At 44.9% G+C, this 13,320-nt stretch overlaps 1 protein-coding gene across 4 annotated transcripts in view; it reads left to right on the forward strand.

The window, feature by feature from the left end:
• LOC119949516 (alpha-catulin-like) overlaps nt 1-13,320 on the forward strand; it is a 100,916-nt gene that overhangs the window by 46,661 nt on the left and 40,935 nt on the right. For all 4 annotated transcript variants that reach the window (XM_038771363.1, XM_038771359.1, XM_038771362.1 and 1 more), the window contains 5 exons: nt 7,504-7,691; nt 8,196-8,315; nt 9,510-9,599; nt 12,492-12,662; nt 13,030-13,230. In XM_038771363.1, coding sequence (XP_038627291.1) covers nt 7,504-7,691; nt 8,196-8,315; nt 9,510-9,599; nt 12,492-12,662; nt 13,030-13,230 — 770 coding nt within the window. The remainder of the gene's footprint in view (nt 1-7,503; nt 7,692-8,195; nt 8,316-9,509; nt 9,600-12,491; nt 12,663-13,029; nt 13,231-13,320) is intronic.

A 13,320-nucleotide genomic window follows, 5' to 3' on the forward strand; every position in this document is an offset into this window, starting at 1 on the left:
CAACCCATACTTCATGCTGCTGCCCGGATTGTCTTTGTCCAGAAACGCTCTGGGCATATTACTCCCCTCCTCAAAAATCTCCAGTGGCTACCAATCAGTCTGCGCATCAGGCAGAAACTCCTCACCCTAGGCTTCAAGGCTCTCCATCACCTCGCCCCCTACTACCTCACCTCCCTTCTGTCCTTCTACAGCCCAGCCCGCACCCTCCACTTCTCTGCTGCTAATCTCCTCACCGTGCCTCGTTCTTGCCTGTCCCGCCATCGGCCCCCGGCCCACGTCATCCCCCTGGCCTGGAATGCCCACCCTCTGCTCATCCGCCAAGCTAGCTCTCTTCCTCCCTTCAAGGCCCTACTGAGAGCTCACTTCCTCCAGGAGGCCTTCCCATGGGAAGCAGCGTGGCTCAGTGGAAAGAGCCCGGGCTTTGGAGTCAGAGGTCAGGGGTTCAAATCCCGGCTCCGCCAGTTGTCAGCTGTGTGACTTTGGGCAAGTCACTTCACTTCTCTGTGCCTCAGTTACCTCATCTGTAAAATGGGGATTAAGACTGTGAGCCCCCTGTGGGACAACCTGATTACCTTGTATCCCCCCAGAGCTTAGAACAGTGCTTTGCACATAGTAAGCGCTTAATAAATACCATCATTATTATTATTATTCCCAGACTGAGCCCCCTCCTGCTCTCCCCCTCGTCCCCCTCTCCATCCCCCCATCTTACCTCCTTCCCTTCCCCGCAGCACCTGTATATATGTATATATGTTTGTACATATTTATTACTCTATTTAATTTACTTGTACATATCTATTCTATTTATTTTATTTTGTTAATTTGTTTGGTTTTGTTCTCTGTCTACCCCTTCTAGACTGTGAGCCCACTGTTGGGTAGGGACTGTCTCTATATGTTGCCATCTTGTACTTCCCAAACACTTAGTACAGTGCTCTGCACACAGTAAGCGCTCAATAAATACGATTGATTGATTGATTGATTGATTTGTGTCCTTTGGTCGAGAGCAGGAGCTAGATTTTCCTTCCATTATATGGTCTCAGAGTTGGGTCAAGACACCTTAAGTGCCCTAGACCTAAGGAAGAGACAAAAAGGCAGTTGAGCCATGAGGCAAGAAGTGAAAGTCTGAAAGAGGTGGCCCCTGGCTGAATTAGTGCTGTAGGCAGGTGCCCAGTTTACGCATGTGGCAAAGCCGGTTCTCTGGGTTCTCAGCTGCACAGTGTGGCACTCTACATGCAGTAGACACCCACGGATAGCAGCATTCATTGATTTTTGGTTTGAGGAAGAATCTTTAATGTTAGTAGTAGTAATAATAATAACTTTGGTATTTGTTAAGCATTTACTATGCCAGGCAACGTAATAAGCATTGGGGTGGATACAAGCAAATTGAGTTGGACGCAGTCCCTGTCCCATGTGGGGCTCACAGTCTGGATCCCCATTTTACAGACGAGGAAACTGAAGCACAGAGAAGTGAAGCGACTTGCCCAGCGTCACTCAGCAGACAAGTGGTGGAACTGGGATTAGAACCCAGGTTCTTCTGATTCCCAGACCCGTGCTCTATCCACTACACTGTGCTTTAACTGCATCTAATGGAGCAAGGAATTTTGATTGTGTATTGGCCATAACCTCATTTGCACACACTAATTAAGATCTCTCCAGAAGCATTATCTGTAAAACCAAAGGACAGCTCTCCTCACCAACCATGGTTAAAATTCTGGCTCCCATGGTCAATACAGTTTTGAGTAACTATAGTTTTGTTTGGCTGTGCATCGTACTTCCTATTATTTTAAGCCACCTCACTCACTGGGCCAGGCACTTTGACCATGTCGGGCTTTGTGCTGTTACTGTGTCCGTTCATTAGCATTAAGCAGGAAACTTACGGGATGGGACACTTAAAATGATTGCTGTAACATATTTTATAGGAAGTTATGATCTTCCCCCCCTTTCAGCTGGAGTAGCATTATAGCAAACAGTTCGTTAAAGGTAAGGAAAAATATTTTCTCACACCGAGTGGCCCTTTATTGTATTTATTGTGCTTAATGCCATTTAAAACACACCCAGTTCTTCCAAAATTCATGTTTTTACTACACATTTTAGATAGAACATTGTTGGGAAATCAGTCACCATATTCTGCTTTCCACATAACTGTACTAAGCGCTGGGGTAGATAGAAACTAATCAGGTTGAACACAGTCCATGTCCCACGGGCTCACAGTCTTGATCTCCATTTTTCAGATGAGGTATCTGAGGCACAGAAAAGTAAAGTGACTTGCCCACGGTGACACAACAGCCAGTTGGGGAGCCAGGGTTAGAACCCAGATCCTTCTGACTCCCAGGCCTGTGCTTTATCCACTAGGCCATGCTGTTGTGGCAAGGAATGTGTCTGCTGACTCTGGTTTATTGTACTCTACCAAGTGCTCTGCACATAGTAAGTGCTCACTACCATTGATTGATTGACTGATTGACTTCTGTCCAACAAGCCCAGAGAGATAGCGGTAGAGTTCGGAATCAAAAAGGCCAGCTTGGCTTTTGGAAGGCAGAGTATGGCGGCAACTGGCTGTCAAGCTCCAAACCAAGCTGAAGGCCTACAAGACTGATATGTCCAACCATCTGCATGGTTATGAGACCTGCAGTTTCATCAGCACCACCTGTGACCCACAGTCCACTTCAAATGACTGAGCGAGGTGATCAACCATGAGGTTGTAAGATGCAGTCATTTTACCAGCTTCAGAGCAGAGCTTACAGCAGCACAGCTCTGCTAGGTGGGAGATTTGGGTTGTTTGGATACCCAAACAGCTGCTGTTTGGGGAACTGGGAGAAGGAGCCATGCAGACCAGGGAAGGCAGAAAAGACATTTCAGAAACATGGTGAAGCGGGGTCTTAGAACAGGGCTCCTTGGCAGTGGACTATTGGGAGACCATTGTAGCAGGTAGAGAAGTCTGGCAGAAAGGAAACAGGAAAGGAGTTGCTCTTCATAGAAATGGGGACAGAAAGAGACAGTTGAAAACCAAGGCCTGAAGGGAGTCAAACTTGTTAGCACAACAAGGACCTGCTCTTACTTGTAAGCAAGGAGAAACAACGCGGTCTAGTGGAAAGAGCACGGGTCTGGGAGGTGGAGGACACTGGTTTTTATCCTGGATATGCCACTATTTTTTTTTTAATGGTATTTCTTAAATGCTTACTATGTGCCAGGCACAGTACTGAGTGCTGAGGTAGATACAAGCAAATCAAGTTGGACACAGTCCGTGTCTCGCATGGGGCTCACAGTCTGAATCCTCATTTTACAGATGTGGGAACTGAGGCACAGAGAAATGAAGTGACTTGCCCAGGGTCACACAGCAGACAAGTGACAGAGCCGGGATTAGAACCCAGATCCTGACTCCCAGGTCCGTGCTCTCTCTACCAGGTCACACTGCTTCTCATCTGCTGTGTGATCTTGGGCAAGTCACTTAACTTCTCTGTGCCTCAGTACCCTCACCTGTAAATGGGGATTGAGTCTGTGAGGACAACGGTCTGTGTCCAACCTGATTAGTTTATATCTACCCCAGTACTTAGAACAGTGATTAATAGATAGTAAGTGCTTAAAAAAACAAGGTGGGAGAGTTTCCTTATCTCATTTAGATCTTTTCAACCACATGCATGAGAATGTTCCTTCAACAATTGCAGTGTGATGTTGGAAGATGTAGTTGTGTGTTCATACAGTGCCTGTCAAGCTGGGCATATTATAGTGCAAATTTCGTTAACATAGTGTTTGGCAAGAACTTAACCCTCATGTTGTAAGAGAACTAAATGTACTTGTTTTTGATTACTGCAGACATTGCTGGATTTCACCTGGCATGTCCAAAACTGTCAATCTCTTAATCCCCTTTGCCCCAGAATCATTTGGTTTTGCCAATGGCACTTTTGCCAGTCATGACAAATTTAGGATCCTAATCCCCGTTTTGGGTGTTTGCAGGGGAGAGAGAGACAGACATATTTACTGAGCACTTACTATGTTCAGAACACCGTATTAAGCACCTGGGAGAGTACAATACAACAATAAACAGACATATACCCTGCCCACAACGAGTTTATGGTTTAGAGGATGAGCCTACAGCCTAGAGGACTCTATCATCGGTTTGGCACCTGAATGATTTACATTTTACTACCAAAAATCCTCAAATACCAAAAATTCTTTATGTAGACAATTTGGGAGCAAAATTACTATGAATCAGAAGGCTAGTACTCTGTTTGAGCACTCCTCTAAGGAGCGCTCAAGTGGAGGGATTTCTGCCCTCCTCTCCCTTTCAGAAAATAAATCTTCCCTAAAATATCTTCCTCCTGGCTGGCTCTCTGTGAAAGGGAAATTGTTTCCAGAGCCTTGTGGGCGGGTTGGAGTTGGAAGGAAACTCTTTTCCCTTTCTCTTCATTGTTTTCTGGCAATTTGCTGCCTGTGGATAAGCACGTACCCTCTCTGTATCAGTTGAATGCAGAGGAATAAGATGGGGCTGGAAGCGGGAAGAGGTGGGGAGGGTGAGAAGCCACATGTTTGCAGAGGCACTGTTGGCTGTGGGTCTGCTGGCTGTGGGTCTGCAACATTCTGGGAAGTTTAATCTCCTTGATTAACAAAGGGAAAGGATAAAACTGGTGGAGACCCGGGCGGGGACGGGAAATGAGCAAGGGAGGTCAAAGGAGATGCAGATATAGCGTTTGTGTGTGAACTGTTGGGTGGGAACCGCTTCCTGTTGGCACTGGGTAAAGTGATGCCTAGAGTGTTAGGGCCAGAAGAGTTGAATAGTGGGCCTCAGAAGAGGTTTTTACTGACATAAATGGCAAAGAATACAGGGACACAAGTTGTTGACAGAGGTTGGGACACCCCCCGCCCACACCGCCTTCTCTCCCCTTGAAGCTAGGCTGAGCAAATGCTGATTTCTCTAGCTCTTTGTGGGCAGGGAACATGTTTGCTAATTCTGTTGTATTTTACTCTCCCAAGCGCTTAGCATAGTGCTCTGCACATAGGAAGCACTCAATAAATACCACTGATAGATTAATAGTGAGCTCACTAAGGAAGGCTTCCATTATATACTGTGCACAATATGTAATTTGTGGGAAACGCTTTGGCACATATCTGACGGAATTATACTCTAATCCCTCAACAGTGTGCAGACCAATTATACAGTAGAGGCAAAGGACATAATAATAAATGAGACAGGGACTGCATCCAACCCGATTATCTTGTATCTACCCCACTACTTAGTACAGTGCCTGAACCACAGTTAGTTGTGGTATTTGTTAAGCGCTTACAGTGCCAAGCAGTGTACCAAGTGTTGGGGTAGATACAAGGCAATCAGGTCAGACCCAATCCCTATCTCACATGTGGCTCACAGTCTAAGAAGGGAGGGAGATCCTTGCTGTCAAAGAATTTACAATCTAATGGGGGAGACGGACACAGAATAAATTACTGATTGGAGGAAAAATCAATGGGAAAATGGATAGGTGAATAAATAGTGCTTCAATAATAGAGTTATTGCTACGTACAAAAGCGCTCTGGTGACTGTGAGGAATGAAGTGTTGGAAGGTACTTAGAAAGATGTGACCTCTATATCTTTTTTTTTTTTACATTTGTTAAGCGCTTACTATGTGCGAAGAAGCACTGTTCTAAGCGCTGGGGGATACAAGGGGCTCAGGTTGTCCCACGTGGGGCTCACAGTCTTCATCCCCATTTTACAGATGAGGTAACTGAGGCACAGAGAAGTTAAGTGGCTTGCCCAAGGTCACACAGCAGACAAGTGGCAGAGTCGGGATTCGAACCCTTGACTTTTGACTCCCAAGCCTATGCTCTTTCCACTGAGCCATGCTGCTTTTCTTGGTAGCCTGTGCTCAGTATGCACTTGTAGATCATTTGAATCCATGTTATGATTTTCTAGACTACTGTTAGTATAGTTTTCCATATTAACTTTCTGTAATTATAATAATTGTGGTATTAAGTGTTTACCATGTACCAACTACTGTACTAAGTGCTGGGGTAGATACAAGTTAAGTCAGACATAGGGCTTACAGTCTAAGGGAGAAGGAGAACAGGTATTGAATCCCCACTTTACAGATGAGGAAACTGAGGCACAGAGAAGTTAAATGTCACCCAAGGTCACAACACAGGTAAGTGGCAGAGCTGAGATTACAACCCAGGTCCTTTGACTCCCAGGCCTGTGGTTTTTCCACTAGGCCAAGCTGCTTCTGTAGCATCTAGCTTGGTTACTAAACATTGAATAAATATTCTATTCACCCAGATGATTGTGGGAGACTGGTTAATGAGGTTAAGATTGAAATGAAGGGATCTGGATAAGTGGTAGATGGCTACTACTTAGGATTGAAGAGAAAAAATAGGCATGGCACAGAATTTAGAGGCGACTGAAAGGGTTTGGAAGCGATAGACTCTGGAAATGTTTTTAATAATTATGGTACTTGTTAAGCACTTACTATGTGCCAAGCACTGTTCTAAGCCTGGGATAGATACAAGTTAATCAGGTTGGACACAGTCCCTGTCTCACATGGGACTCACACTCTTAATCACAATTTTACAGATGAGGTCACTGAGGCCCAGAGACGTTAATTGACTTGCCCAGGGTCACACAGCATATGTGTGGCGGAGCCGGGATTAGAACTCAGGTCCTTCTGACTCCCAGGCCCAAGCTGTACCCATCAAGCCATGCTGCTTCTTACACAATTTTCCCTTGCCTCCCTCCATTCTCTCTCCCATTCCAGTCCATACTTCACACTGGATCACTTAAAAAAAAAATCATTCTAGGTATGTCTCCCCACTCCTCAAAAACCTCCATCCATTGCCCATCCATCTCTGCAGCAGAGACGCTTTACCATTGGCTTTGAGGCACTCATTCAGCTCACCCCCTCCTATTTGATTTTGCTCATCTCCCACTACAAACTAGCCCGTACACTTGGCTCATCTAGCGTCAACCTACGTACTGTATCTCGATCTTGTCTCTAAAAATTATCAGTATTATTAGATTGTATGCTCGTGGAGGGCAGGGATCATGTCTACCTATTCGGTTGAATTCTCCCAAGCACTTAGTACAGTGCTCTGTCTAGAATAAGTGTTCCCTAAATACAGTCGATTGATTGTTAATCTGCTCCTTCCTGTGAAGGGGAGAACTCCTGCTCGAGAATTTCTGCCTCCTGGAGACTGAGAGAATGCAAGAGGGAGGAAGAAAATGATCCAGCCTCTGCCTCCTTTACCTTTTTCATCAGCTCCTGCTCCATTTTAGTATTTCTAGGGGAGGGGAGGGAGAAGCTCTGAGATATTTTCAGCGCTTAGGGATATAGAAGCTGAGGTAGTGGCTAGGAATTTGGGAGAATGGTGGAGAATGGGTGATAATTTCTGGGCTCATCCTCACCCTGCCTTTTTCCCAGTCCCTGTCCCTCTGACCCCAGCAAAGCTGCTCAATCCTTTAAAGTATCATCACTGCCATGTTGTTATGTAAAAGTAAACACATCTTTTATTTTGTTTTCTTGATAGGTGAGACAATTGCCGGGCTTACAGATGTGACCCGCATGGACCATCCAGAGTCAGATGCCCGGATAACAATTTTTACCGACAAAACAGGAGTGGTAAAGGCTGCAAGGTTGCTTCTTTCCTCTGTAACCAAAGTGCTGTTGCTAGCAGACCGAATAGTCATTAAGCAGATTATAGCTTCAAGAAACAAGGTATTCCCAAATTTATCTCAGTGGTGTGAGAAAGTTAGTAGCTGTGCATTTGTGAAGTCCACTAGACTGAAATAGGAGCTTACATTCTAAAGGTGGGGGACAGACATTAAAATAAATTCCAGATGGGGGAAGGAGTAGAGGGCTGTGGGGCTATGTGTATCAAAGTGCATTAAGGAGTACCAAAGTGCATCGGTGACACAGAAGGGAGAGCGAATAGGGTGGGGAAATGAGAGGTTAGTCAGGGGAAGTTTCTGGGAGGAAATCTGATTTTAGTAGGTCTTTGAAGATGAGGAGAGTGATGGTCCGTCGGGTATGAAGGGGGAGGGAGCTCCAGGGCAGAGGGAGGAGGTAAGCAAGAGTTGGCCGTGAGAGATAGTATGGAGACATAGTGAGTAGGTTGCTGCTAGAGGAGCAAAGCATGTGGGTTGGGTTATAGTAGGAGATTAGTGAATGTTGTTCCATTTTTACTGAAGATGTAACCACGTTCTCGGTTTTATTTTAAAGGTTATTGCCACTTTGGAGCAACTAGAGAAAGTGAGTAGTTTTCAGGAGTTTGTACAGATATTCAGCCAATTCGGGAATGAAATGGTGGAGTTTGCTCATCTAACTGGCGACAGACAAAATGTAGGTATTGAAAAGGTTTGAGCCTCATTGTCAAAGGGCGTGTGTGTTAACTACGGAGCTGTGTTTTGGTTTGTATCAGTCATGGTGGCTGTCTTGTGTTTAGGCTTTGGGTAACTGAATCCTTTGGTTTCCTTAAACAACTATATGATTTCATTAAAACATAGTAGCATAATTAGGAAATACTTTGAAAAGCATGTACAGGAGGTGATTCAGTGGCCTTTTAGGCCAGGTGATGTGTTTTCATGAGAATGCAGAGGATTGGCAAATATATATTCTCTTGCAGAGCAGAATTATCATTCTAATACCTTGGAGGTATATAGCACTTTTCCTTTGAAGAGCCCAATTTATTTCACAGTTCTTCTCATTTATTTTCAAATATCCCTCTGAGGCAAAGAGAAGCATGATATCATTATTCAGCCTTTGCAATAAAAATTATGTGAAAGTGGAACTTTTCACAGTCAGTGCTTTAGTATTATCTAGATTTTAAAGAGGACTTTTTTTTCTTAGCCGTAGTAAAATCAGTGTTAAAATGGGGGAGCAATATTATTTTTTAATCTATGTTGCTAAGTGCAATTTTACAGGCTATTGTAACATAGGACTATGTTGTGAATTCATCTAGAGCCAATCTTCTGCAGTAGATCTCAAAGACCTCTCAATTGATTTTTAAACAGAGAACATTCCTCAAAATGCTCCAAGCTGTAGAGAGACTCAAAAGGGCAGGGATGGGGAAAGAGAGGTAGGGGCGAAGAAGAAGCAATCACCATTACAGCTGTTAGATTGAAAATTCCAAGAGGGCAGTGGCTGTCTTTCTTTTACTTCAGTTGAATGTTCTCAAGCACCTAGTTAGTTCACGGCTCTGCACACGAGAGGCACTCAGGTGATGCCCGGGTGGAGGGCAGTCGGAGGCTGCCCTGGACCCCCTAGGGAACTCCAGAGACCTGCTAGAACAGGGTCTGGGAGGACTGGAACAGCCACATGGGACACGGGCGGCAGCACGAAACTTGTAAATTGAGCCTGGAAATGAGAGCGAAACCAGCCAGGACCCATTCCGGACTTCTGAGCTAGAGCTGCCGCCTGAGACTGTTATCCTGGGGCCTGTTCTCTCGTGGTAGGTTGAATCTGAGTCGTGTCTTCACCATCGTCACCATTCCTCTCATCTTTTCCAGCACGGTCAGTAATGTCTTTCCTATTTAGGATTTGAAGGATGAAAAGAAAAAGGCAAGAATGGCCGCCGCAAGGGCCGTCCTTGAAAAGTGTACCATGATGCTCCTCACAACTTCAAAAGTAAGATGGGAGTGTTTGGGGCGGTGGGGAAAAAGCATTGGAAGAATGGGAAGAATCAATCCATCTCCCTTCTATCTTTTAAAATATTTTGTTATTAATAATGACAATTGTATTTATTATTATTAATAATAATAATGGTATTTGTTAAACACTTGCTATGTGCCAAGCACTGTTCTAAGCACTGAGTAGATATAAGGTAATCATGTTGTCCCACGTGGGATTCACAGTCTTAATACCCATTTGCAGATGAGGTGTTTGAGGCGCAGAGAAGTGAAGTGACTTGCCCAAGGTCACACAGCAAACAAGTGGCACAGCTGGGAGTAGATCCCATGACTCCCAGCCCTGTGCAGTACCCACTAGGCCAAGCTGCTTTTGTTCTAAGAAAAGCATCTTGAATGTATACAGCTCAAAAAGGGAGAAGTGGAAAAGTCTTTCAGTACTCTTTCACAAAGTGTTGTTCTTTCGTGAGTATAGAAACTGGTCATTTATAATGCAGACCTCCAGAGGAGTGGTAGTATTCTGTAGACTTAGACTTCAGAGCTGCCAGAAGGGCTAAGTGATTTGCCTCAGGTCGCAGACTAGCACTGAGGCCAGAATGGGCTTCTGTAGGTCTTAGCACTTCTGACCCAGTCCTTTTGAAATGTGGGATAACAGGGTTCTTCCAGCCCGCTGGCGTCATTATTGATTAAACGTAAATACAGAAAATGTGTCCAGAATTAATCATTCCATTTCCCTGTCCTGAATCTCAAAAGAATGGTTCCCCTCTTCCCTAAGCCACCCTTCCCATTGGCTCGAACTAGTGCTGCCAATCAGTCATATTTATTGAGAGCTTACTGTGTGCGGAGCACAGTTTTAACTGCTTGGGAGAATACAGTATACCAGAGTTGGGAAGACACATTTCCTGCACACAACACACTTATAGTCTAGAAGCAAAGTGACACTGTTTGTCAGAGTTACTTCTTGCTGGGTTCCTTGGGAAGGTGAGAAATGAGGAATTGTTGGCCCTCCTCAGCGCCCCTCGAGCACAGCAAGAAGTGACCCACAGCCAAAGAGATGTAAGTGACAGGATTCTCTTCTCATCTGCTTTTGTAAGCATTCCTCTGTCAATGGGAGTAAGTCAGTAAAATATGGAGACTGCAAGGGGACATTTTTTTAAAAAATGGTTGAATATTCCTGCTCTAGGAAACAGAACCTGGCAAGGCCAGATTACTCAGGGCTCAGCCTGCCCTTTCATTCATTCATTCAGTCATATTTACTGGGTGCAGAGCACTGTACTAAGCACTTGGAGAGTACAACAATAAACAGACACATTCCCTGCCCACAGTGAGCTTACAGTCGCTGCTGCTTAGACTCCTTCTTTAATAGTTTTGGTATTTGCTAAGCACTTACTGTGTGCCAGGCACTGCACTACGTGCCGGGGTGAATACAAGCAATACATGGTCCCTGTCCCAATGGGGCTCACAGTCTTAATCACCATTTTACAGATGAGGAAACTGAGGCACAGAGAAGTGAAGCGACTTGCCCAAGGTCACACAGCAGACAAGTGGCAGAGTTGGGATTAGAACCCACAACCTTCTGACTCCCAGGCCTGTGCTCTATCCACTATGCCATGCAGCTTCCAGTTTCTGCCTGTGCTGCTAGCCTAGTACTGGACCACAACTGTACTGGAAGAGGCCTCACACTCAGTACCAGGGTTGCTGGGCTGTGTGGCAGTTGTCTCGGATCCCAGCACTTAAGGGAATGTCAGTGCTTAGTACAGTGCCTGGCACATAAGTGCTTAACAAATACCATTTTTTTAAAAAAAAGTGGGGGGCGGGTGGTCGTTGCCTGAGACCAAGCAATTTTGGCCCGAGCCTGGTAGAGTTGACTTTCTGCTGATCTAGGCCTGGGGCTAAAGGTCACCCTTGCCAGGCAGAACACCAAGCCTTCAAGCTGTTTCCATGCTCCCTCATCACCCTCCTCCCCCTGCTACTCCTTTGCTGCACCAGCCTTGTTTCCAGTGCTTAGAACAGTGCTTGACACATAGTAAGCACTTAACAAATACCATTTAAAACAAAAAAACAGAAAGAGTACTTCCCCAGCTGGATGAGAAGCAGCGTGGGTCAGTGGAAAGAGCCCGGGCTTTGGAGTCAGAGGTCATGGGTTTAAATCCCGGGTCTGCCAATTCTCAGCTGTGTGACTTTGGGCAAGTCACTTAATTTCTCTGTGCCTCAGTTCCCTCATCTGTAAAATGGGGATTAAGACTGTGAGCCCCCTGTGGGACAACCTGATCACCTTGTAACCTCCCCAGTGCTTAGAACAGTGCTTTGCACATAGTAAGCGCTTAATAAATGCCATTATTATTATTATTATTATTATCAAGTTCTTGTTGGGCTTTTGATCCAGGTACCCAGACAATCAATCAATCGTATTTATTGAGCACTTACTATGTGCAGAGCTCTGTACTAAGAGCTTGGAAGAGTACAGTGCACCAGAATTAGCAGACACATTCCCTGCCCTTAAGGAGTTTACAGTCTAGAGGGGAATTTTATGGACATTACTCCTGCCCCTCCCACCAATTCAGGCTTTGTGCCATGCAAATAGGAGGTAAATGGGAGCAGAGTGCCATTCCAATTAGCCAATCAATCAGTAGTATTTCCCCACCCATAACACTCCTTTGTAGTCCCCAGTGGGGTTTCCTGTGGGCCTTGGGCAGAAGGTGGGCCCGGATATACCTTCTCTTGCCGGTGCCCATTTTCTTTCCTCCCTTCTCAGCTCCAATAGGGAGAAGCAGAACTGGGAGACATCAGTACGTTGTGCTCCATTTTTCACCTTTTTAAGGTGGAATCTCTAATATTAGCACCAAGGATAATGTACACAAGTTCAAATGGAAAGTTTTTGTTCTTTTTAAAGACATGCCTTAGGCATCCCGACTGTGAATCTGCTCGAATAAACAAGAAAGGGGTGTTTCACCGGATGCGCGTGGCTTTGGAACAGGTCATTGATATAGTTACCGACTGCAGGCCAAATGCAGAGGCTGAAGTCTCACCTAACAGCATCTACACTGGCATAAAAGCATTCAAGGTGAGAGTAAATGTCGTGTGGGAGCATGGTGGTACCATGGCACTTTATAGCGCCTGCCCCCTTTTAAGGGCAAGTTCTGTTCCCTATGTATCTGGAAGCTTGGTAATGATCATATTAATCTATATTCTTGGCATTAAACAGTTTTTGACCCATTGTAATTCAAGCTCCCCAGGTTATATCTGATTAATGTCAGGGTTGTAAATTTAAATCGCTTCTATCCAACAGACTGTAGTGTTGGGCACTTCTCGACACGGTCTCTCTCTCAGACAGAAATGAATTCAAAACCATTCAATAGAGTGAATGCCCAGTGGAAGGAAGGAAAATCTTGATTATGGCAAGGACCTAAATCTCAAACTTTGCTTTTCAGAATAAGGTTGAAGCTCTCCGGGAGAATCTTTATTTTCTGCCTAAGCAGAATCTCTCCACATTGTTGGATTTCATCATGGAGCAAACAGAGGATTTTACTGATTCTGCCTATATCAGCCATGATCAAAGAGAGAGAATCTTGGAGCTGACAAATCTGGCTAAAATGGAGTTGGGAGAGCTGGTTTCAGTCTGGATGCACGTTGTAAGAACTGATTTTTAAAGAAGTTAATTCTGCATAGCCTTTTTCCTGTCTCGGATAGGGTATGGATTTTCAGGTTAGAGAGTGGAACTG

This window comes from Tachyglossus aculeatus, chromosome X2 (genome assembly GCF_015852505.1).
Source record: "Tachyglossus aculeatus isolate mTacAcu1 chromosome X2, mTacAcu1.pri, whole genome shotgun sequence".
Classification (NCBI taxonomy): Eukaryota; Metazoa; Chordata; class Mammalia; order Monotremata; family Tachyglossidae; genus Tachyglossus; species Tachyglossus aculeatus.